The sequence below is a fragment of the Lycorma delicatula genome, chromosome 5 (assembly GCF_047948215.1).
Source record: "Lycorma delicatula isolate Av1 chromosome 5, ASM4794821v1, whole genome shotgun sequence".
Lineage (NCBI taxonomy): Eukaryota > Metazoa > Arthropoda > Insecta > Hemiptera > Fulgoridae > Lycorma > Lycorma delicatula.
In genome coordinates, this window is record NC_134459.1 from 120,200,527 (window position 1) to 120,228,511 (window position 27,985).

Here is a 27,985-nt window from a genome sequence, read left to right on the forward strand (position 1 = left end):
TGAAAAATTCTGGCGGTCTTTCTCAAATCCAAATAGTCACAACTTCCTTCAGCTCATCGTCGGTGGGGTAATGATTACCTTTGAGATCTCTTTTGAAATGAGGGAAGAAGTGGAAGTCGCCCTGATAGCGACTTCCACTGGTAGCGATGCGTTGCTGGGTCACCAGTCACCAGTCACTTTGAAATAAATCGTTCACCTCCTATCGATGTTTCTCGTCAGTCACAGAAACTAGTCGTCTGCTAGGAGGTGCGTCCTCAATTGTCGTTTTACCAGCTTCACATTCACGAAATTTCAACGCCCATCTATTCACAGTGCTCCTGCCAACATCTCGATTCCCCTCTCCCGAGGGGAGAAGATCCTTCCTCGTAGTGTGTCACCACCCCCTCCGTTCCGAGTCAAAAGTGGCTTAATCGGAGGTCATCTTTTTGCTCTCAAACTGATCACATTCCACAGTGCTCAGTCCGGCCTCGTGAGATGCCACTGATGCAGATGCCCCGAGGGACAGAGGGACATCTACATCAGTAATTCTGCCCCAGTCAAGTTTTGCCTTCAAAGAAGACATCAGACACCTAACACTACCACGTAGCTCTCAGGAATTAAGCTACAAGCTTACACGCGGAAGATCGAAGACCCCGCGCCTATCACTATAAATAAACCCAAAAATAAGTACCCATAGTACAACATATGCAACGAGTATGCCACGACAGCATATCAAACACAGCAAATTCAGCCTAAATTGCCACGACGGCATACCGTTAAATTAAGCGATTGGAGTGCACCCAGCATAAAGATCTAATGTCCCAGAGGACCTCAGGTCTGGTCCGTTCGGGAACTGAATATAACCTCTAGTCTCCCACTTCAACTCCAAGTTTGAGGACCGCTCGGATTAGCACTAGGTTGATCGCAACCAACAATTAAACTTAATACCCATAATAAGAGTGCACTCCAATCTACCACTCGCCTCGCTAAAAGTTAGTAATCACACCCGGGAGAGTAAACTTCCCCGGGTACGACCTCCATTGAAACTTAGCTAATCTAACCGAGAAACGGTGCCTAGCACGCTTACCTCTGGCCAATTCAACTGCCTGGGTGGAGCTCTAGCCACCCGAGATCCTAAGCAGGGCAAGGTACCCACAAATGTCAACGCAGGTACTCCTGTCAACAGTTTCACTACCGTAAACCGCTTTTAAATGATGAAAAATATTCGTAGGATTCACATTTTCTGCTGTTAAAAATTCGATCACTGCGCGCTGTTTTAACCGTGACATATTGGCCGACTCCATTTTAACCGTAACTGAAAACAAAATGGTAAACGGATTTCAACGCCTTATTGCAGGAGAGGGATTTTAGCTCTCATGTGCTGCCACACCCAACTCGATAGTACGTTTGTCTTCGTGTAGCACATTAGTGTGCAAATTTTATCAGCCGAACCTCGTATTTATTACTAAAATTTTAAATAAACAGCATTTACTTTATGATAAAACTCTATAACCTCTGTTAGAAATTATTATAGTGTATATTCTAGCAACATATTTCAAAGAAACTTAATTCTGATATTCATTCGAGCTTTAGTTTGATGAAAATACTTATTAAGTTATTTAATATTCCACTTTTAAGTCAACCGGATTTAGGGAAGTGGGGATATTCAACGTCATTTCTAAACAGTTTTTGTCTCATATCACCAAAAACTCTTTGACCATAAAAGTTGAAAATTGGCATAAGTATTTGGCTATATATATCCCAGCTTTAGTCTGACTTCGTCTCCTATCGGACAAGGGAGCATCTGTATCCATATATTTCCAAACCCCCCTCGGCCAATGGCCTGGAGTATAGTGTCCCAGGAAGTTTTGGCCACATTTAAGAGACTGATTCATTACATTAAAATTAATAAAAAGACTCTATGTATATAAATCCCTTATCTTGCTTTATTTTTCCTTCTATTTTCACAATTATGTATCTTTTTAATAAATTTTATATCTTAAGAACAGATTAATGAGATATTTTAATGAAATTTAGTATATATATATATATAATGTACCAACAACATTTTACACAAAATAAATACGTTTGAAAATGTTACCTGTGGACATTAAAAAATGGTGATTTATCAACTGTTGACAAACATTTGATATATGGCTGAAATCGTTAAAGAGAATCGCAAAAATTATGCGTGAAAACAAGTAAAAAATTGTTAAACTGCATAATTTCCAGTCTTCGCAGTTACCGATAAACGGATACGATGGTAGCCGATTTCACATTTTATTAGTTTTCTTCTAGTATCATTAAAAAAAATATTATATTAAAGCACGAAATTTACTTAAAATGCAACGGGTTTATTTTTATTTGTTGTCTGATACTTTATCTGATGTTCAATTTATTAGAAAATCAATAAACTAATTGTGGAACAAGTAGTCAATTTGGACACATTTTTTTTTAATTTCTTTATCCATTGTATTCTTAATACAGTATAATGTTCATGATAAAAACGTCAACTGGTCAAGGGAGTCAACTCTCTTGACCAATTGACCAATTTTTTTTAAGAAAAAGTCCAAAATTCAGATTTTTTTTTTTTGGATTTTGGGCTTTTTTGGTTACTTTTTGTTCAGTCGATAACAATCAGAAAGGGAGGTGCACAACTAGATATTACAATAGTCCTAAATCCAAAATTTCAATACTACGGTTAATCGTTTTTGAGTTATGCGAGATACATACATACTTACGTACAGACATCACGCCGAAACTAGTCAAAATGGATTCAGGATTGGTCAAAATGGATATATCCGTTGAAATCTAGGAACCGAAATTTTTCGCGATCACAATACTTCCTTTACTTCGTACAAGGAAGTAAAAACTCATTCTCGGTTATATGAATGGTCATCCGTCCAAAGGCTTTCCTATGCTATTGTCAGTTATAATCAACAAATACTGTGGCCTACTACATCTATTTATTGCTGCTAGACCTTGTAATAAAGTAGTTTTTTAGTACACAAATGAATTAACGGTAGCCATTTCCCCTCTTAATACATACACTTCTAATTTGTTACTTAATCTAATAACATAGCTACCAATAATGTTTCTGTACTTATTGCCATTTGCATAGAGCTCATAAAAATTTAATTTTTCTTAAAGCGATGACAGTTTAAAATTATTTCTAATTATAATAATTTTAAATTTTGTATTAATTTATCAAACCGATAAAAATTATGAAATGTTCTAAATGTTATAAAAAGTACAATATTGTTGAGTTAATAAGAGTTAGCCAATTTATTAAAAGAAAAATATTTCGTGTTTTACTTCGTTTTCTTATTCCCTGTTGATTTATTTCCAACTTGATGACCTTTCACATCGAGAAAAAATAATTCACATCTGTAGATTAAAATAAAATAGTAAAATGTTTTAAAAACATTGATAAGTATACATGTTTTATTACTTGGGATCTAATTTTATTTCCATTCTACTTCCGATTTAAAAAATTAAGTTAATATAATCAATACTACTAGCGAATCCGATTCTACACAGAGATTACAACATTCCTAAGAATGACTGTGCTACCTTTTCATTTATGTTTTATTTATTTATTTTACTCTTGAGAAATTAAAAACGAAAAGAAAGAAAACCATTAATCGGGTATTTTATCCATAGAATTTCCCCTATATACAAATAATAGTTGGAAGAGTAAATTTATGCCTTTTCATGGAGCGAATAATAGAATCGAAGCCGGAGTTCAGCCCCATTATTTAAAGAGATAATTATTTAATTAGTCCTACAGTTAATCTTAATAAAAAAGTAGGTATAGTAATTTCATAATTAATTAATATTCTTATTAACTGTTGAATAATTAAAAAAATTAATTAAAAATGCTTATGCTGTCGGTAATCTTTTATGTTAATGATCATTTTGTGTACGAATACAGCCTAGGGTTACGCTTAGTTACATTGTGGCGGTATTAATGCATTCACTGTTGCTGGTGCTGAAGATGTTAACTTTTCCCTCTTTCTCATTTTCTCTCTTCTTACATATCAGTCTCTCTTTTGCTTTCTCTCTTGAATCGTCTGATTCCGTCTCCCTTTTTACTCCTCGATCTCTGTCTTACTCGCTTTAGAAGTTGCTAAATGTGGAAATCCACTCAACCCTTGCTACGTCACGATACCGTGTAAGACTTCTCCTCTACTTTGTATTCCTCTCAACCCCTTCCCTTTTTAACCATACCTAATCTTAAACTAGCACTGTGCATCGGACTACCACCATCTTCACCGTCGTCATCTCCATCACTTCTACCACTTGCCCTTAATTGAACCACTTTGTAAACGTCTCGGTGCTTTGTACTAACATACCGTCCCCGTTTCTCTTTCCAGCATTCTGTTACTCGTCGCTTATTATTCTAATAAAGAAGCATGCCTTAGCATGTAATGATCCTGCACTGTTAATTTGATAAATAACCTATAAAAAATTGAATTAGTTAACAACACGTACATGTACGAGCTATTACTTTTATAGTAAACAAAAGGCTATTAATTATTTATAATGAAAAATCATAAGAAGTGTAAGAATTTATTATGCGTCTATTAACTTTAATAATGTTGATAGAATAGATAAAACATGCGTATGAAGATAAATTATTTTAAATATGACATGAATTTTTTTTAAGATTTAAAAACCTAAATTTAAATTATAATCACCTCAATGATATAAAATATTAATTTTATATCTTTATTATGTAAAATAAGATACTTTTTTAAAAAACAAATATACAATTTTTAGAAGATTTTGCTAAACAAATCAAAAAATAATACGATTCTAAATTATAATTTTCAATTAATATTAAATATCAGATGTTTCACCAAATCTGATGTGAAGCATTCACATGACTTCCTTGTACGCCTATTAAATTACATATATACATTTTTAACAGTACTTAGAATTTTATTTAACTAATAACTTCTGATTTTTTTGTTATTATTGAATTATTATTCATCGTAAAAATAGTTTTACAATGAGAGGTTAATTATTATTAATAAATCAATAAATTTAAATTTAAAAAAAAAAGGAGATGAAGTCTGATTCGAACCGATGTACCTTCCCCTTGAAACATCCAAATATTTCATTAATTAAAATTTTATTTGGCTATAACTCTAGTACCAATGAAAATAAGTACTATTTATGATATATCATAAAAAAACTCTCAATTATGACTTACTGCAGTTAAGAGAAAGTCCAAAATCCAATTTTTTTTTGTATTTTGAGCTTTTTTGTACACTTTTGGTCAAGTCGACTGCAATCAAAATAGGAGGTGCACAACTAGATGTTAAGACAATCCTAAATCCAAAATTTCAACATCCTACGGCTAATCGCTTTTGAGTAATGCGAGATTACATACGTACGTACAGACATCACGCCGAAACTAGTGAAAATGGAATCTGGAATGTTCAAAATGTATATTTCCATTAAAATCTGAAAACCGAAATTTTTCACGATTACAATACTTTCTTTACTTGGTACAAGGAAGTAAAGATAGTGTTATTCTTTTCGATAGGTTATGTTTTATTAAAAATGTAAAATTTATTTTATTAAAAACACAAAAAAAAAAAGAAACTGAGGAGGTCTAAAGTCTAAGAGGAGATAACATGTGGAAAATCTTAAAAACAGGTGAACTAGATTGACTGAAACTATTAGGATATCAATGTATATTAAATTTAAAAATATAAGGAGCTATGTATATAATAAAACTGTATAAAACGACAAAAACCGGAATTCATAAAACTGATAACTGAGAAAACAAAAAAAAAGGGATGGAAAATAGCGTGAAACAACTCATCAATGAAGTATTTGTATACATATCTTTCTTATACAAATATATGACCATCACTTTACAAAACCTTTTCTGTTTAGTATTTTTTTTTTTATTTCCAGTAATTCAATATAATACGCGTACAAAAACGCTTATCTACCTATTAGAAATTTTCTTCACATTTATTTTTTAATACAATTTGTCAGGAATTCAAAGAGGAATTTCCGATCTCCTTGACGAAGTGGTAGCATTTGGCCTTTCATCCTGAGGTTCTGGGTTCGAATTCCGATCAGGCATGGCATTCTTACGCTACAAATTTTCATTTTCATATTCGCACGTACAAGCTTCCTTACAACTTACTATGGTGAATTAATTCATCGGTCAAAACAAAAAAAAACAAAACAAAATTGAAAATATTTTGATTTATACAGAAAACATTTTATATTAAGAGAATAAATATCATTCTGTATTTTAATCTAAAATCCGTAAACACTATTCGTATTTTCTTTAAGAGCGTGCATAAATATTGAATAGCAGATTTTTAAATATAAAAAGGTTCTCTGAAAGGACCATGTGTAATTCTGGTTTCGATACAGAAAGTAAAAAAAATAATAAATAAATGTATATAAGATTTAAAAAAATTATCAGCTCTTCCTAAACACGTTGTACGCGCTACACCTAGTACAGTAACTAAGCGTCAATATCTTACGTAGCATTAGTTAGTAATGATAAAAAAAAAACATTTATTTTTTTTTTTATTTACACGAATCATTATTTCGGGAAAAATTAACAACTCGAAAATTGCAATAATAATAAATTTCCGAAGAGTAATTAATCAATTTCTCTTCGATAAGTATTTTATATCACAGCACTATACAAAATAAAGGATTTCAAAAAACAGAATATGTACGGATTTCAATATTCTGAGCACACTTGAAACTAAAGGGTCCTCGAACTCATGACCACTTTTCGGGAGCAATTATAAACGTTAAACTATCGATGAGTTTTAGGTATCTCAATTGTTATAGATAGTCGAAAACGAATTTTAAACGGTATTTTTTTTTTTTAATTATATATATTTTTTTTTTTTGTATAAAAAATTATAGCTTTGAATTTAATCAATAAAATCTCTTCAAATAACATTATATTTTTTTTTTTAAATCCTTTTAATTAAAGTTAAATAAATTTAGTATAATTTAAACTTAAATTTAATTCAAATTAAATCTTACTTTGTTTAATACTGCTTATTTAATCAATTTTTTCTGTTACTGCTGTTATAATGCATTATAGAAATAAAGTATAAATACCGGTAAAAAAACGTTCGCATTAGGATTTTTATTTGAATACCTGATCGCTTTATACCAAAAATAACTACGGTAATAGTCTTATTTAGTTTCTTATAATAACATTCCTTTCGTAGCCTGATCAATTTAATTAAACGTAAACATCCTGTCATGAGTATTATTTATTTAAAGTTGTAATATTATTTTCGTCTTTTTTCAGCAGTGTTTTTGTTTGTTTAGTTTTATGATATCGCCACATAATCTTGAACCTTGTAAACGGGATATGGAAATGTAGCGTATGAAAAATGCCGAACACCGGGATCATATATGTTTGATATTTACTTCCTTGTACGAAGTAAAGGATGTTATCGCGAAAAATGTCGGTTTCCAAATTTTAACGGAAATATCCATTATGACCATTCCTGAATCCATTTTGACTAGTTTCGGCGTGACGTCTGTACGTACGTATGTATCTCGCATAACTCAAAAACGATTAGCCGTAGGATGTTGAAATTTTGGATTTTGGACTGTTGTTACATCTAGTTGTGCACTTCCCCTTTTGATTGTAATCGACAAAAGGGTACAAAAAACCCCAAAATCCAAAACATTTGGATAAGCCCTCATTAAGAGCTTTTCAACGGTATATATATATATATATAAGTGGTACTTATTTTCATTGGTTCCAGAGTTATAGCCAAATAAAATGTTAATTAATGAAATATTTGGATCATAGGGAAAGGCACATCGGTTCGAATCAGACTTCATCACCTTTTTTTTAGTTTACATATACTGATTTATTAATAATTATTAACCTCTCATTGTAAAAATATTTTTACGATAAAATATAATTCAATAATAACAACAACAACAACAAATATGAAAAAATATTCAGAATTTTTCAATCTAATAAATTTTTTTTTATACTTTATATTTTAAAAAAAATGTGTAAATGTAAATTAATAGGCGTACAAGGAAGATGTCTACATCAGATTTTTATAAAATAAAGAAATTTCATATTTTTAGAGTTTAAATTAATAAATTTTATAATTTTAAGATTTTAACTATTTGTTTTTCTTTGTTTTAGACTATTATCCGTTTGTAGGCAGCTGTTGCATCAACACACTTTAGTTGCTGTCAGTAGTTTCCTATTTCATCATTGCTTTGTAGATTAACTTTTAATCTTTCAATGGATATTTATGAAGTGAACTGAAAAAGATTCTCCTTTTGTTGGGGCTTCTTCCTCTTCTCATACTCCGTTACGTCTCAGTTTTCTTTTTTATTTAATTCTGCCGGTACATTATCCCTTTATAAAATATTCATAATATTACTCTTTCATAACACGTTGTCGGAATGTTTTTTTCAGATTATATATTTTCCATCTCTTTTATTAAATCGACTCTTTTATGTTCTTTGATCAACCCAATAAATATTGTATTGATCATTAATAATCAGTCTCTATAGATTAGTTATTAGATTAATAATTAATTTATTGTTATAATTATTAATTTCTTTATTTTGTTCCCGAATCCTTTGAATTTTACATGTACTCCATTATGTTTTTTATTCTAACAATTATTCTCATTAATCTAATCCCACTAATTTTAATCCTTGGGTTTTCCACGAACTGACTTAATTATTATACCGTCGTTTTTTACCCTTGCACTCTTTTTTTTAATCTTCTTACTTTGAATTACTACATCATCGTTTGAAATAATTTCTTTTAAATTATTTCTGTTATACACATGTATACATCCTTCCTTTTCATTATTATTATTAACATAGGCCTATATGTACCTAATTTAACATCTAAATTCTGATATTTTCTTTTGTATCATATTTTCTCTTATTAGGTTGAAAAAAAAAAATATATATATATATAATCCATTATTTTATAACTGAAAGGAATAAATTATCTTTTCCTGTCTTCCTCATGGCTTTAAATAGATATAAAATATCTAAGGTAAAAGTAAAATTAATCAGAACTGCTGTATGTGATAATAAAACGTTTACTAACCAGAATATCTAACAAAGAAAGAATTTTAAGACGCGTAGTAGAGTGAATATAAAGAAATCTACATATAAACGTGGGTTGGAAAAGGCTTCTGGTTTTAGAGTTATAGATTGCAAAAACTTTTACCCTTATTTTTGCTCAAAGGATAATATTGAAATTCTTGAAACGTAAATTACTTAAATTAAGGGGGTAAATTTGATGGTTTCGTATGGGTTTTGACCTGAAAAATTTAATAGAACAGATTTAAGAATTATCTCTAGGAATTTTTGAGAAAATTCTTATAAAATACAAAGAAACGGTGTCATAAAACGTAATTAATACAATAACTTTGTTAAATTGCTAGTAAATAAATAAAGTATTGCAACAAAATTTATAGAAAAAATAATTTTGAGAAAATTTATTTATATTAACATCAATTGAACATGAAGAACATCCTGGCCCCATAGGGGAAGACACCTTCCATGTGACGGTTTCGGTCGCCATGCCACCATTTCCGTACCTAGCCCTTATGGGCTTTACCGGAGGTCATCTTCAGTACTTCGGCAATGACGTCTTTCAGTCAAGCCTCAGCCAGGTGCCACCGATACGAATGCCACAAGCGACATTACCATCGGTGTACTAGTAAATAATATAAACTCCAAACAAAACACCTCTAGCCAAGTCTCAAACAAGACTGAATGACTTTCTAAGTACGAAGGAACTGAAATCTACTGACCCGAAAGGTAAAAATGAGTTCGACACACAACGAATTATAAAACGCAACACAAAAACGCAAACAAAACATAACGATAACAATAAATAATGTAACATAACAGTAACATAAAACCATAACCAACGAAAAACAAAATTATAACCAAATAGAAACAAAAACAGCAACTAAATAACAATAAAACCAAACATAAACGCAAAGAAGGAAAGTTCAAGAGAATATCACATCCATTCAGCAATCCTTTCTTTCGCCAAATATGCAATAAAACTTTCTACGATCACTTTTTCGGCCCGGCTTTTCCAATTAACATAGAGATCAACAGTCGACCGATAATATCAAGCCGACAAATCATCTCCGTGCGCATTAAGTCATACCTAGCACATTCATATATCACATAATAAGCATCGTCCAACAATCCACATTGCGGACACATACAGGAGCCCGCCAGGCCGGGATATTGTGATAAATATAGAAGAAGAAAGTTTTGAATAATTTTTCTAACAATGAGTTTTTACTACTTTTTTTTATTTATTTTTAGGTAAAGACTCTTGTAAAGGTGTATTAAAACTTTTACATTTTAAAGACTTTCTCAAAGATTTTTATAAACTTAATTAAATATATGAGAAACGATGGAAAAACCATGTACTTAATGATGCATATTATATTGGGTCAATAAAAGTTGACGTTTCAAACAATTTAAATATGGAACTCTTGAATTCTCTTTCAACTGCAATTGAGAGTAACGTCAATTTAGATATTTATTTATTTTTAAATAAACAAGATATAAATAACAGTGGATGCCAGAATTGTATAACTTTCATAACTAAGTTAAGCTATGAATTTTCTTGTAGTCAACCTTTAATTCACACCACTCTATTTGGAAACTAATGAGCAAGCCAAGTTATTTAAACATTTTTTTTATTTTCAAAGATTGGTTATCGCCAACAAAGCGGATTAAATAAAATTTCCTAGAATTTTTTTCAGTTAAAGGTAATCATTCTTTTAAGCAGTTGAAATTCAACTCAACATCGTATGGAGTGATATATATAAAAATAATCTCTTAAAAAGCTCTTTGCAAAATTCTGCACTGTATAAATATTATTAAAGTCGCTATTGCTATGAAGTGTACATTAACATATTATAAAAACATTAATAAACAATTTTTTTTTAAGTTTTACTCTTAATTTTAAAAAGAAATTTAAAAATTTATAAGACTGCCCATCAGTTATGCATAACGAACGAAGTTTCATATGAAATACTGGTCACAGAATAAGTCAAGGACCTACATAACAATGTCGCTTTCATTAATAAATATTAAAGTTAATTATATTTTTGTAGAAATTAATTATTTTTTTAAATCTAAAGAAAATAGCTTATTAAATAAATTAAAACTATAAAATTCAATTATACACTAATGTTTTTCGTAGGCTAAATATTACTTTCCCATTTATCAGTCTCATCGTAATTTTTGAAACGTTATTGGTAGTATTATTTTTATATGAATTACGTGAAATCTTTAGCAAATTCAGTTATTTTGTAGTCACAATTTTTTCTAAGCTATCAATCACCTCAGTTTGGAAAAATATCTGAATGATCTTTCATTTAGTAAGGATACATTAAAAACAGTATTGGGTGAGTCACACACATTAAAATCGATTGGCTTACACAAAGGTTCGATGTAATAAATAAATGTTGCAGATTAGACAATAATCCTTTATTTGTCTACACCCAGTAGCCTTTCTTTTTCCTGTTTAGCATCCTAGGTAACTACCGTTCAGATAATACTTCAGAGGATGAATGAGGTTGATATGTATGAGTGTAAGTGACGTGTAATCTTGTACAGTCTCAGGTCGACCATTTCTGAGATGTGTGGTTAACTGAAATCCAACCACCAAAGAACACGGTATTCTCGATCTAGTATTCAAATCCGTATAAAAATAACTGCCTTTACTAGGACTTGAACGCTGAAACTCTCGACTTCCAATTCAGCTGATTTGCGAAGATGCGTTCACCGCTAGACCAAACCGGTAGTTTAGCCATGACATGCCTGTAACATATCTTCATGTTTGTCGAATCTCATTAATAACATATCTATAATGGATGACATGAATATGTTATGAGTGCAACATTATTTCCTGTATAAGGCAGCTCGATTTCATTGAATTTTTAATTTTTTTTTTTTTTTTCATTTTGTATAACAATCAAAACACTCTTGAGTTCATAATAAATAGTATAGAATATTCTTTGAATATAATAATTGATGGAATGTTGCTTTAGCTTTATTTGTCTCATCTACAGTGAAACGAAATAAAACATTTCTACAAATTTCATATGATTGGAGTTACACAAAACAATTAGATATATTAAAATAAACAACCAAAAAATATGATAATTAACTTACGGAGTCTCTGTTAACAGAAAAAAACTTCCGTCTTACAGGTTTTATTAAAGGTAAAATACTGTGCAAAATATAATTCAATGAATTTTATCAATTTTTTGGTGGTTTAAGATCTACTGTATTAAAATCCCCCCTGTTACCAGAATTCTATATCTGTAGCGTTAGGCTTGGCTGAAATTTATCACCTAAAGTAATATTAAATCTGAATCAATATTTTGTTTAACTGTTTTTAGTTTTCCTACCTATTATTTTTAACTTCCTGAATCGGTGTACTGATATTGTTTCATTATTACAGCATATGAATTTTAATAACAGAGAAAATGTTTATCTCAAAAATGATGAAATTCTACCGTAATCTGCTACCAATATATTACATGAACACGTTGATAAAAATTTCAATGACAACATGATTGAATGATGAACATCCGTAAAAATCCAATCTCGATTATCAGACCTCACAATTATGGACTTTTTCTTCTGAGAAATAATTAAAAATAAAAGTAAACGCCAGTAAAAGATAAATATTCCTGTAAAAAAAAGAAACAATAAAATTAATAAATAATAACCGAAATGAAATAATAAATTTGACCTGTAAGTTATAAGAAACAATTTGCCTTGATGTTTAATATGTCAATTGTATATATCATCGCAGTATATATATATATATATATATATATATATGTACTTTTATACATATAAATGTAGAGCGAATACATTTCCAACACAAACATTAGTCCAAGAAATATAAATGCTTATTGTATTCTATAGGTCTTATTTAACAGGTCTTTATTCAATAGGTAGTGAGTGACTTTTGCGTACTTTCTTGTTTTACGTCCCTTATTTTTTTCGCATTTTTATACATAAAAATTACTTAATATAGTATGATTTATAATAATTTATGAATAAAACAGTAGAAAAAACACACTAACATGCTGTTTTATACCGGTAATTTTAAACATATTAACATATTAATCAAGGTTAGCGAGCAAGCGTAGGTTAATGTCAAGTGAAGCAAAACAGAGTGGAAAATGTACTTGAGAGAAGTCTGTGTGCTGATCATTTATTTAAAAACCCAAAAAGGTAGGTGCTCCAGGAATGACGGTAGAAATCGACGAGTCCTCATTTTCAAAAAGAAAGTACAATAGAGGCAGGATTCTTCCAAATCAGTGGGTATTTTGAGGTATTTACAGAGAAATTATAAATATAATCTAACCAAATCTAACCTAGGCTCGCTTTGCACGCAAACCTTGACTAACTAATAGTAATCTTTTGATTATTTAAATAAAAAATTTAAAATTATAAATTCAAATTATTGCAATTATTTAAATCAAAATAATACTGTTAGTTAGTCAAGGTTAGCGAGCGTACGTTTTTGCTTAGCTTATATTTATTATTATAAGCAATAATAGTTATATTTTAATATGTAAAATATGTTAATATGAAGGTATAAAACAGCATGTTAGAGTGTTTTCTGTAATGTATTACTGGGTTATTTTTATTGAGTTGTAGGGCTACTACGGTATTTCTCTAATGTTTTATTCATCAATTATTATAAAATATGCTATATTAAATAATTATTATAAAAACTACCGACTTTTGGACTACCAGTAAACACGTTCATTTATTTATACAATTTATAAAATTTTCCATCTGTTTAAACAGGAAGAATCTGGCCTAAAATTAGAATTTTAGTAACATCATTTCTACTATTGTTCTTAATAAGATGTTAAATACTGAAATAGGAAATTGCATGTTACTCGATGATGAAGAAACTTTGTAAAATTTTAAACTCTATGCAAATACCAAAGTAAAAAGTTCAACTGTTTCGTTGGTTTTATTGTTTTTTTTTTTATGTAGATTCTATAATTATCATTTTTATATATGAGTTACTTAGCATGTAAAATGTAATATTATTGAAACAAAATACTAATGAATAATAAATTCCATCTTCTTAAAATTTAAATTTCATACATTTTTTAAATTTTTTTCAACCTTCAGGTTGAAAAAAATTTTATAATCACTGTATTGACACGTAGAAAAAACTTCAAGTTTTAAAAGAAAGTTAATTATAGTCCAAATTATTATTTTACAGAGTTGTAAATTTATTTCAATATGTTTTAATGTTTACATAAAACTAGCAGTTAATGATGTTAAAGAACAATTTAACAATTTAAATCCGGAGAACAATTTATATCTGATGATATAGCAATTCTGCATGAAAGTAAAAAACATTTAGAAGAAACATTGTATGGCATGGTGGATGAAGTCCTACGCAAAAACTACCACGTGAAAATAAGCAATAACAAAACGAAAGTAATGAAATATAATAGAAATAAAGCAGGTGGACCATTGAATATAAAAATTGGACGAGATAAGACGGAGGTAGAAGAATTTTATTATTTGGGAGGTAGAATTACTAAAGATGGACGAGGCAGCGATATAAAATGCCGAATAACACAAGCGAAACGATATTTCAGTCAGAAATATATTTTGATTACATCAAAAGTTAATTAAACATCAGGAAAGCATTTTTGAACGTATATGTTTGGACCGTAGCTTTATATGGTAGTGAAACTTGGACGATTGGAGTATCTGAGAAGGAAATATTAGAAGCTTTTGAAATGTGGTGCGATAGGAGAGTGTTAAAAATCAGATGGGGTGGATAAAGTGACAAATGAAGAGGTGTTGCGGCAAATCGATGAAGAAAAAAGCATTTGGAAAAGTCGATGGGAAAAATTGTGCTGCCAGGTAACGTTTGGAATATGTAAAACAAATTTTTAGGGATGCAGGATGTAGGGAGGGGGTATATCGAAATGAAACGACTGACACTAGATAGGAAATCTTGTAGAGGTGCATCAAATCAGTCAATTGACTGAAGACAAAAAAATTATACTTTAAGGTACAATATTTGTAATAACATGGTAAGAAATAAAAAAAATTTGTGCCATTTTTCTTTTTTACTAATTAGTGGAGAATTTTAAAAATCGTTTCTCTTAAAAATTTAAAGTTGTAATGTTATAAATACTTTTCAACTTTTATTTCTAAACAAAACCAAATCTTATGTTCAATTCAAACTTCGGGAAAGTTCAGCCACATCGTTTTTTTCCCCTCGAGAATACAATAAATTATGTATAGACCTACAGTTACAACTTCGAACTTTACAAATAGTTACCCATTGTTTGCTGGTAATTGCTGAATATTAGATTTATTTATCATCTGAGCTTACTAGTAGATTAACTCCATATTAGTACAAACATAGATAATTCAGAACAAGTGTATTTCAGCATAAGTAATTTCATGATTTACAATTATTATGATCTTATTTTTTTTAGTTTATTTCAAAATGACTGTATCTCAGATAACCTGAGTTCAAACAGAATTTTTATTAATTGACTAGAAATATTGTTGAAATAGTTGATTGTGGCGGTAATTATAACGGTTGAATGTTATTCCCATTGCTAAATGTTATTACTTAATAACGGAGAAAAAAGTTGTAAGAAGGAACATGGAGAATAAGAGAAATTATAATTAGAACAGATTGTCCTACACTTAAAACTTAATAAAATGTTATTATTGGAAAAGTAATCTATACTTCAACTGCCTTATTGATATAAGATTAAATATAGAAATGATAATTTAATAAAGAATATATGTATTATTTTCATTTTTCTTCATATTTTTTGTGTTTTTTTTTTTCAGGGATTATTATTAAATACTGGTCCAAGACTAGAAATAGATCACGTTAAGCGGCAACAAGCTGGTAAATATATTTGTACAGCTGATAACAATGTCGGTCATCCTGCAACAACGCAACTTCTATTACACGTACTCTGTAAGTATTGAAATACACTTTAATGATAAATATAAGTATCAGTTGTTTTACTTATTTAATAATTAAGATTATAATATATTTAATAAATATGATTCAAAGGGAAAAAATCTTATACTCATATATCCAAAAAATATTTCAGTGTTATAAAAAATTATGTATTACAAAAAAGGAAGAACAAGATGTTATTAGATCTTAACAGATTTGCTGAATGCTTTTATATATTTCCTAATGTGTACGTTGCAATCTGTCCAACTAGTGAATATAAGCAACTCCCCCCAAGGTCCAGTGATATTGAGGATGGTACGACAAGTAGTGGGTATAGTTTAGTACCGACACAGACCGACTATTCCTGAGACGTGTGGTTAATTAAACCCCAAACAACAAAGTCCACCGCTATCCACTGTCTAGTATTCAAATCCGTATAAAAGCAACTAATGTTTACTAGTATTCGAACCTCAGAACCATCGAATCCTAATAGGGTATGCTTAAAAAAAACAAAGATGTAGGATGAATTAAAGAATTTGATAAATTTCTCTTTCATGAATTACCTTAGTCTTTTTTTTTTTTTGTTTAAATAATTATTTCCTATCTATAAATGATAGCATATTCGATATTTGTTGTATGAGCCTTTATACGGTAACAGATTGTTACGATAACCAGAGAAAGAAATGTACGATTTTTTTTAAAAGTTGTTGCTGAAAAAAAGCTGATGTGAACACCACATGACTCTCTTGAACTTGTATTAAACTACATATACAGACTTACAAAATGAAAAGTACATAACATTTTATTTCATTAAAACTTCCGTTATTTTTTCATATTTTTTTTATTGAATACTTCCAATATTTTTGGATTTTGGGCTTTTTTAACACTTTTGGTTCAGTCAGTGCAATCAGAAAGGAAGGTGAACAACTAAATGTTACAATAGTTATAAATACAAAATTTCAACATCCTACGGCTAATCGTTTTTGAGTTTTGCGAGATACATACGTACGTACGTACGTACAGACGTCACGCCGATACGTGTCAAAATGGATTCAGGGATATTCAAAATGGATATTTTCGTTGAAATCTGAGAACCAAAATTTTATACGATCACAATACTTCCTTTACTTTGTACAATGAAGTAAAAATCACTTTACAATTTGAAATTTTTTGAGGGTAAAGAAAAAGGTTCATGTTTTGACATATGTTAACTTCATATTGTACAGTTTTTTACTTCCTTGAACGAAGTAAAGGAAGTATTGTGAACGGGAAAAATTTCGGTTTTCTATCCCTGGATCCATTTTGATTAGTTTCGGCGAGACATCTGTACGTACGTATATATATAAGTATGTATCTCGCGTAACTCAAAAAACGATAAGCCGTAGAATGTTGAAATTTTGAATTTGGGAGCATTGCAACAGCTAGTTGAGCACTTCCCCTATAACTGCAATCGACTTGACCAAAAATCTCCAAAAAACCCCAAAATCAAAAAAAAATGAATTTTGGACTTTCTCTTAACTGCAGTAATAAGCCCTTATTTGAGAGCTTTTTAACGATATATCATAAGTGGTATTTATTTTCATTGGTTCCAGAGTTATACCCAAATGAAATTTTAAATAATGAAATATTTGGATCTTACAAGGATAAGGCACATCGGTTCGAATCAGACTTCACCTCTTTTATTTTAATTTAAATACGAGGTTCGGCTGATAAATTTTGTACACTAGCATGCTACAAAGAAAAAAGGTACTATCAAGTTGGCCGTGGCAATACATGTTAACTAAACTCCCCCTCTACAAACCTGCGTTAATGCGTTGAAATCCGTTTACCGGTTTGTTTTCAATAGCAGTTAAAATGAAGTGAGTACGGCTAACATGTAAAAACGGTTAAAACAGTGCCCAGTGATAAATTTTTTAACAACAGAAAATATGAATACTACGAATATTTTTCATCGTTTAAAAGCGATTTACGGTAGTGAAACTATTGACGAGAGTACTGTGAATAGGTGGGCGTTGAAATTTCGCAAATGTGAAGCTGGTAAAACGACAATTGAGAACGCACCTCCCTGCAGATGACCACTTTCTGTGACGGACGAGAAACATCGATGGGAGATGGATGATTTGTTTCAAAGTGACTGGTAAATCACCCAGCAACGCATCGCTATTCAGTTAGGCATATCTAAAGAACGAGTAGGCCATATTATCGAGCAATTGGGTTACTGTAAAATCTGTGCAAGATGGGTACCCAACCCCATAGGGGATGACACCCACCTTATGTCGTTTCCGGTCGCCACACCACCCTCCCCGTTCCTGGCCCTGATGAGCTTTAACGCGCAAACTCTCTGACGGCTCTCCGCAAGCTGACATTTGAGGCATGAGACGAGATGAGAATAAGGAAAAGATTCGGAACCGCTGAGCTGACCTGCCATGCCGAACGTACTGCCGGTAGGTGGGGGAGGCTCATTAGAGTAGCAAGGAATACTGAGCTGAGTAATACTTGATTCTTGAGCCGGCCCAGCACAGCAGGAGAAAAAAAAACTGAAGTTTGAGCCTATTCTGCATCCGCCATACTCGCCGGATTTGGTTCCGTGCGACTTCCACTTCTTCCCTCATCTCAAGAACAATCTCAAAGGTAATCATTGCATCGCCGACGATGAGGTGAAGGAAGCTGTGGCCACTTGGATCTGAGAAAGACCAACAGAATTTGATAAATTCTGGCGGTCTTGACGGAATGCAAAAACTTGTCACATGTTGGGAAAAGTGTGTCAGTGTAAACGAGCATTATATTGAAAAATAAATACTGCATTTTGTAGTTAAGGTATTGTACTTTTATTCCTTTTTTATTTCATTCCAATATCTCTTTTCATTCCCATGCTACGCATATATTATCACGCCCATGCTACGCATTATATTTATCAGCCGAGCCACGTATATTTTACGATAAATAATAATTCATTAATAACAATATTTAAAAAATATATATATATGAAAAAATATCAGAAGTTATTAATGAAACAAAATTCTATGTACTTTTCATTTTTTTTAAATGTGTATAAGCAATTTAATAGGCGTAAAAGGAAGTCATGAGAATTTTTGTAAAATTATTACAGCTCAAAGACAAGAGGCCTGTTTTGTTAGCCAGTCAGTATACAATAAATAATTGCTAAGTGTGTGTATCAAGTATTTAATTAGGAAAACTATCTAAGAAAGGGTGTTAATTTATAAGTTGAATTTTATAGTTTTATTAATTTTAATATATCAGACGAAAACAGAGAATTTTTTATTTGTTATTCTTTAAATTCGTAGTGGTCAAATATTCTTTTCTTTTATTATTAGAAAAAGTTAAGTTTTAAGCTATAATGATGGAAAGTTCATAAATCTGTTTGTATGTACTCGTAGATTATACTTTATATATATACATGTATTTTTTATTCCTCTTTTCATTAACTGAGGGACTTCCAATTCCTCTTATAATGTTGAAATTTTTATATCACTATTGATCTTGAACCATAATAGTTAATAATTTCGGAAATGCATATATTGAATCCCTGAAATTACAGTTTTTACTGTGGTATAGTATAAGCTATATTATTATCTCTATCTCTCGTATTTTTTGATCAGATGTGAATTTAGTACCTGTTCGTTCTATTCCAGGAAAAAGGCCATAAAAGAGTAGCATTTAGTTATACAAGTAATATACGTTGTTTTAACTACACTTACATTTAGAACACATTCGTAATTATTTGAATATTAAACGTAATTATTTTGGTATTAATAATTATACATAGGAATTTCTTTCTAATTAATTCTGAATAGTGGTCTACTATAAATTCCATCCTTTATATCCATTAGTAACATTAATATGTAACTACTTCAAATTGTAACTATTTGAACATAAATGAATAATATACATATGCGAATAATATTTTCGCTCGCATACCTATATGTTTGTACTTTGTGAGTTCATATATATTTATTTTTAAACAGCTCATACTCGTAAATGAATTTCCAACTAGTTCCCTTCTAATTAATACATTGCACCAATCAATAGAATCACTAAAGATTTAGAAACAACTTTATACAATGGTATCGCAAATACACGTTTATAAACATTCACGTACACCGTATAAATTGACTAAATATATTCGCGTATACAGAGATAGAAAGAGAGAGACAGAATGATTTCAAATAAGTAGTATTACAATTAGATTCGTGTTTATCGCCGTGTACATACATGTTGACTCCCAAGCACAGACTGCATTACTGCACTCTGATGTAACAGATATGACTCCATATAACTTGAACTACAACCGAATCTCAACGGTTTAATGTATTTGACAATAACAGTTCTACTTCCTCTCCTAATCAGAGGGCAAACCACTCTCTTTCTCCCAGTCAGTCTCTATCCCTGTGTTTGTATATTAACTGTATGAATGTATATCTACCGTATACGTGTGGTGTGGTTTGTGTGCTCTCCTCTGCCTCCACCTCTTTCCAACTCCTCTTCCTTTCATTAATATAGCTAATTCCATACATTGCACAGCATGTACGCACCGATTAACATAGAGTTTACGCATGATCAGAGAAACAGGATCCAGATAAAGAAGAGATACATAGACTAGGTATAAATTTCAAATTCTAGATACAATATCAGTTTACTACAAATAATAGATCAGTAACTAAGACTGCTTAATATAATAATATGTGTATCATATCTCGAAATTTAATAAAAAATAAAACAGTTTTAATTTAAAATACGAATACTTGACTTAATTAACAGTTATTTTAAAAACGTCCTGTTAAATAAATGAGAACAGAAACTCATTTTTATTTTTATATCTTTAAAAATTCCTAATTTGTTTTTTTTTGTAATTTGCAATAAGCCGAAGTACTTTCTGGTATAAAAATTATAAATAAGATTGTACTTATTTAAATTTAGTTAAAAAGAGTGCTGAAGGATCTTTGCGTTGTGTAAGGCTGTGCAAGTGAGATAAGTAAGCGCCCGTTTCTACCTGGATGGGTAGAACAATTGGGTTTCTTTTAACTAGTGTAGCTAGTTCTATCTCCTTCAGTTCGGCATTTACCACATTTTTTTCCTTTCAATTGGTTGTACCAAAGTTCAGCTTCACTGAGGAAATCATTGAAATTGTAGTAACTACGAAAACTAGTATTTTTTTCAAAAACCCCTCATGCAAGCATATATCATATCAAGCATTATGTGAGGGTGTAACGTAAGCATTGAGGACGCGGGAAAGTACTCCTCAGAAAAACGCTGTGCCAGAGGCATGTACGGAATAATTAGTGATCTCCAAAACTCGCTAGAAGTTTGCGCTAGTGGATTTGCACGATATTTCTGCTGATTTATGACTCACGGCATATTGAAATCTGTTTCAAGACTCTTGGCGATTTCAGCCTCTGCTATAACACTTCCACTTTCAACAACCGCAATTCCATGGTGTTTTCTCATGGTGTCTGTGATATTTTTTTATGTAATTTACACATTACAGTAAGTCCACACTTGTTGATTGAAGAGCATTTATCCCGGTTGCAGGAGTGCCGAATACTGTGCTAGAGACAAACACTAACATTGAATTCTGATTTGTAGCAGCGCAATGCATTTGAAAAGCAGTTTTTCTCGTTGCATTGTTACAGTTTGTTGATAGTTTTTCAAGCGCCATAACGATTTGCACAAATGTTTCTTGAATGTGGCGACTTTTATATTTTTGAGACCAATGGGTTTCACAGAGCATATATTCAGTGTGCATTTTCGACGAAGTGCCGATTCCCAGAAGAATTTTTTTATTTCTTTTACTGTGGAGACCATATTTCGTTCGTATCACTGCTATTTAGTTTAAGTCGTTTACACTAAGTTCAGTTTGTGACTAGAACAGTAAAACTATAACGCTCTCGTATACTTTTCTCGAATAATTTTCACGAGACCACCATCCTTTTCTGCCATACTGGAACACCCATCGTATTCTTGTCGGACGCACTTTTCTGGATCAAGGCCTACCTTTTCTACAAAGTTGTTAATTGCAGATGCTACAGATTTTCCATCTATGTCAGTCAACTCTACAAAACCTACAAATTCCTCATGATCCATCATCTTTTCTTCGTCAAAAAATCTAACCCCACTGGCAAGTACTGTTTCCCTGATATATCTACTGTCGTCTGTCAGGATACTGTAAGCACATGCTTTCTTTACGTTAGTAGTGTTGTCGTCTCTAATGACGTCACCACATAGACTGATTATTTCATTTTGAATCCGTGGCCACAATGGCATTTTTTGCGCCCTTTTCTACGAGCTGCTTTAAAATGTGGTCACAAGCGTCAGTTTTGAGTTTGATAAAATCTTCAAAAACACCTTCATGATTTTCTTTGCCCATCAAAGGTACGTCATGTGTACTACAAAACATCACATTCAAAATTATTGATGTAACAATTTTCTTGTTGGTGAACAGAAATCAGCTGTACATCCCGGGTACATTTTCAACAAAACATTTTGCTGTTCTGGCCGCCGATTTGTCCCACTGAGATGTGTGAGATTTCACGAATTCGTGCATGTCTTTATAGCGAATAAACGGCCTCCCTATGAAATAACTAAAAACACCATGAACATTAATTGGTAGAAACTACACATAGTAAATGCACAACACGTCCTTTTATTTCTTTGAATACGCCAGCCAAGTAGCATAATCCGCCAATCAGCTATATTTGAATTTTCTTTTTAATTGCACAGCATCTTTAGCAGAGTCATAACTTGGAGTTAGTGACCAACAGTTTTTTGAAACTTCTATTTTTTGAGATGAGGTCATACTAAACGAACGACCAAGCCAGTGATCCACATATTATCAAAATACATTTGATCCTGTACACCAGAACCACATGTAGCGAAGATGCAGTTGATTTTTTACCAGCATTCTGCTTCGATTTCTCTTCTTCGCCGCTGTCACTTTCGTTACTACCTTTATCTGGTTGCTTCCTTTTCTGTCCCCTTAAAAGAAAATAAATAACTGCTACACACTTCCCAAAAAAATTAAAGCAACTAAAAATTTTCTATATATGCGTGACTAAAAATAAAAACGACAGGGGCGCTATCATATACGACTTTATAATTAGAATTACGCGCTTTTCTTTTTAGAGATACATAAATAGAAAGTTTTTTAAAGTAATTTCTTAAAAACAAGATTTTTTTACTTTTAGTACAAATTGAATTACTTTCCTTTAATTTTTTTTTAACGAAAGCATTTACATTTTTTTTATTTCTTCCTTTTCGAAGACTACCAACCATAAACAAGATATATATATATATATAAAATATAAAGATAGTCCTTATGTTTATGCATAGTACATATATTAAAAAAAAACTGTGTGCTGAATGAACAGATACAATTCAGATCCACACTTTACTACCACATTCTAAATATCACATATGTAGAATGTTGTAGTATCCTTCTATATGTACTGCCATGTGAACATTTTTTAAGATAAAAAATGCTGGCAAGAGCGACTAAAAGTGTTATGTTTATAAAGAAAGTTATATATTAAAAATAAATTTGATTCGGTTTATCGTTTAAAAATGATAGTTTTTATCTTTTTTTTTTTTTTTATTGAAAATAATTCTATGTACCGACAGTCATGTTTTATGTAGGTATGTATTCAGTTTAACTTGTGTGGTTGAGACGAATCATTTGTTAGCTGTTTCACGATAACCGTACCATAAATTTCAAGTGAGTTCTAATTAATGCAAGAGCTCGCTAACTATAAGTAAAGTAACGACTGAGGCCAACCGTCAAAGTTCATATGCGCTGTAACATTTTCGATTCCTCGACACTAGTGAGTGTCAATTAGTAGAGAGCTCATACATTCTTTAATGTAAAAGGGTAAGATACTTACTGTATGTAAGGTATACTAAGTAGAAATAACATACAGTAGAAGGCTGAGTCGTATCTTAGAAAGACTACGTATAAAGCGAAACTGTATTTTCACTTTCTTTTAATGAATCTTTCTAAAATAATTTCACATAGTTTAAAAATAAACAGATATTCTTTTGGAATTGTACGTAGTTAGTATTATTATTATTACTATTTCAATATTACCATCTCATTTTTATAGTACAAACCTTATATAAACTGTTGTAAAAAAAGTTTTGATATGCAATGAAAAAAAAGTTTCTATCAAATAATTCATAAAACTCAACAAAATATAAGTTTTTATTATCGTACAAGTTTGAAACATTATAAGTGGATACATAAAATTTCCAGTAAAAATTGGCGAATGTTACCCTTTTTTATTTGATGAAATGCTTATCATATGAGTTAAGAATGTCATATAAGTAAAGATATCTCAAAATAGGTGTTACTGACTAATTCAAGTTTCAAGAGTTTATTCTTATTTAAGCAGTAATTTCAACAGTAAAACAAAGAAACCATCACCACAAATGTAATTCTCCGGTTCATTCGTTTTTCACATTTAACTAGTTTTTCCTCGGTTATTTTCTTTTTACGTATCTCTATAAAAAAAAAAAACTATGGGGCCACTGTTCTTGAAATACGAAGAAAAAGAAGCAAATCGTAAATTCTACGAAGGTAAATGGGACATGGTTCATAAAAAATGTTTGTTACTTTAGAAAAAGGTAAAAGTAAAGGTGTTTTAGATTAGGTTGGTTTAGTGATGTATTCTGATAAAATTTGATTGCTAAATTGATAACTGTATGAAGTTAAATTTTTATACCTAATAAAAGACTCACAAAAAATTAGCTAAACTAAAAAATAGATATATAACAATAAATTTAGGCTTAATAAAACATGTTTTTAACTTTTTCTAATATAAAACTTAGAAGTCAATTTAGAATAATTTCTCCTTTTTTCAGCTATCTTCTTCTCTCATTAATGTAGATTGTTCCGACTTAAGCATGTATTTTAGACGCGTTTCGTTCTGTCTTTTCCAAGATCAAAATTACGAAAAAATTAAATATTAAGTATATATGAAAAATGGATTAAATATTGGATATTGGATATTAATATTTGGATATTGGTTATTAAAATGGATTAAATATTGGACTTAATATATGGATATTGGATTAAATATTAAGTAAATCCTTAGATATTACATGAGCAAGGAGAGATAAATCTTTGCAGATGCCTCATCATAGATTTTAACAAGATGCAAATTCTCCTCAAAAACTAAAAAAAAGTAATAATAATAAATTTAAAATACGCTAATTAAATATTGTGTAATTTAATCACGTGTTCATTATTCAAGAAGAATAATTAGCACATAATACAAAAAAGAAAATTTTACCAATGGAAAACAATTAATAATTTCGTTTTACAACACCATATAATCACACCGAACAGAAGTTCTGGGAAAATCAATTTTTCCAGCCTAATTGAAGTTTGTTATGTTGATAAATGCAGGATATTTATAAAAACCGTTTAAATAATTCAGGGAATAGTCCCCCATATCGAAATAAAGAAAAAAATTATCAATATGCTCAGAAACGCTTAGTTTTCCAATTATCCACCATTTTGTATTTTTAACATAAAACTTATTTCTCAGGAATGGTTGATCGTATCAAGTTGAAATTTCGTACACCGCTAGGACACCTAGAGATTTACTAGTATAAAAATAATGAACCCGATCTTTAATCCATATTAAAATGGCGGCCATGTAAATATTTGAAACCGCTGGTTTATTTCAATGTTATGTTATAGAAAAAATGTAGGACATGACATCTATAAGAAACAGAAGAACATGACATCTGATTTATTCAAATTCGTTCACAGATAACAAAGTTATGGCAAAAAATTCTTTAAGTGAGTCACTCTAGATTAAAAACCAGTTTTCATTTCCTCCAAATAAAGTTAAATAACTCGACACTATTTCAGCAGTACTACTTTTACTCCTTTTATTATTATCATGTAATAAATCGTAGTAATTTGATAATATTGAAAATATTACAATAAAAGAAAATGTTATTGAAATCATGAATATTATAATACATAATAGTAATATTGAAAAACAATTTTCAATAAAACAGATGTAATTAACAAATCATTGTTTTAAATGTAAATAAAAACAACACACAGTTTGCCTTTTGGTGTTGCACATTGATCTATGCTGTACGAGTTAATTTTTTTTACCATAATCTTATTGACCACGGCAGGTAATGTGAATCATATTTATACTAACTTAGAAATGGCTTATATGCATTTAATGGACGGTCTCGCACGTTTCAGCATCCTTGAGGCGAGACGGCTGTATCAGTAGTTCTTTTTCCAATCGAACGTTACCTTCTCACATAATTTTATCATTTATACGTTGACGGCTCAGAGACACAAGAAGCATAAAACTTGAAAATCGTGGAAAATCAGGACGACCACGTTCAATATACACACCCGAATTCGAGGAGGATGTGTTAGATGAAATACCCGACTATCCCGAAAAAAATATTACAGAAAAATAAAAATAGAGAGCTGGACTTGGAGTTCAATATTAGTAATGCAAGAGTTTGAAAGGTTTTGATTAAGTAGCAACTCCTTGCTTATCACAATCAGCAAGTACAAGCTGTTTTACCTCGAGATTATATTCTCCGTGTTCGGCTATGCCCAGTGACTCATCCGAAAATGTACAGTTTCTTTAGTGAATTTTTTTCACTGATGAAGCCAAATTTACAAATTAGCCATTTTAAATACTAACAATACACCCGAGGTCAATTGAAATTCCTCATGCCATTTTAGAGAACCGTCACAATATCCAGTTTTCTGTAAAAGTATGGACTGGTATTCTGGGTGACCAGAATACCAGAATACTTGTTTGTCTTTCACCTGAAACGCTCAATGGTGAAAGATTTCTTGATGGCTGATTTTTACATTTCTTTACATTTCTTGATGGCTGATCTTCCACTTTTACTCGAAGTATTGCCTCTTAATAACACGCAAAAAAAATATGTTTCATATCGTATGGGGCTCCGGCTCATTACAGATTACATGTTCGAAGTCACCAAAATGAATTATACCCAAAAAGATGGATTCGTGAAGGAGGAACATTTCCATTGCCTGCTAAGTCTCCCGATCTCAATCCTCTTGACTTTTTCTTACGGGGCCATTTAAAGACACTTGTATAAGACACCCTCTGGATACCATAGAAAAATTGCGCAAAAGAATTCTAAATGGGATTGAGAGAGTTTGTCAGACACCTGACATCTTTGAAAGTGTCCGGCAGTCAGTGAAAAGAGGTTGAATGCATGTATTTTGAATGAGGGCCGTCATTTTTAACAGCCACTGTAGTTTCTTTTATTATTGTTTTATTATTTGTACGATAATTTATTGTTATATAAATTTTAATTGGAAAAAATAATTTGTTTAATCAGCGTCTGCTCAAAAAACGATAACGTGTAATTCAAATTATTTTTCAATATTAATTAATATTATTTATTATTATAATATTTTCATGATTTGTGTAACATTTTATTTTATTAAAATATTTTCAATATTATTAAATTATTATAATTTATTGCGTGAGAAAGTTAATAAAATTATTACAGTTAAGATCGTGTCAAGTTATTTAATTTCATTAGGAAGAAAATGAAAACTGGTTTTTTAATGTAGAGTGATTCATTTCTTATTTATGAAAGGATTGAATAAATAAGGTGTCATGTTCTTTGTCATAAAACGCTTAGCGTTTTTTGTTTAACACAACACTGAAATAAACCAGCGGTCTCAAAGGTATTATTAACTAAAAAGAATTACATGGTCACTATTTTGAAATGGATTGAACAATCGGGTTTATTATTTTTGTATATGTAAACCTCTATACTGTATTCAGTTAGCTTATAGAATGAAGAATTAACAAACGTTGACTTTGTGTCGTCATGATTCTGCTGAGTCATGTCTTTTGCATCGTGCCGATTCACAACGCGTTCATATCTATATACACTATAATCATTACTCATATGTAGTCACCGTAAAATTAGTTG

General features: G+C 30.7%; 1 protein-coding gene across 1 annotated transcript in view; it reads left to right on the forward strand.

Annotated features, from left to right (window-relative positions):
* Positions 1–27,985, forward strand: part of LOC142324522 (protein amalgam-like) — a 423,072-nt gene that overhangs the window by 217,009 nt on the left and 178,078 nt on the right. The window contains exon 5 of the mRNA XM_075365350.1: positions 15,889–16,021. Within this exon, the coding sequence (XP_075221465.1) occupies positions 15,889–16,021 (133 nt within the window). The remainder of the gene's footprint in view (positions 1–15,888; positions 16,022–27,985) is intronic.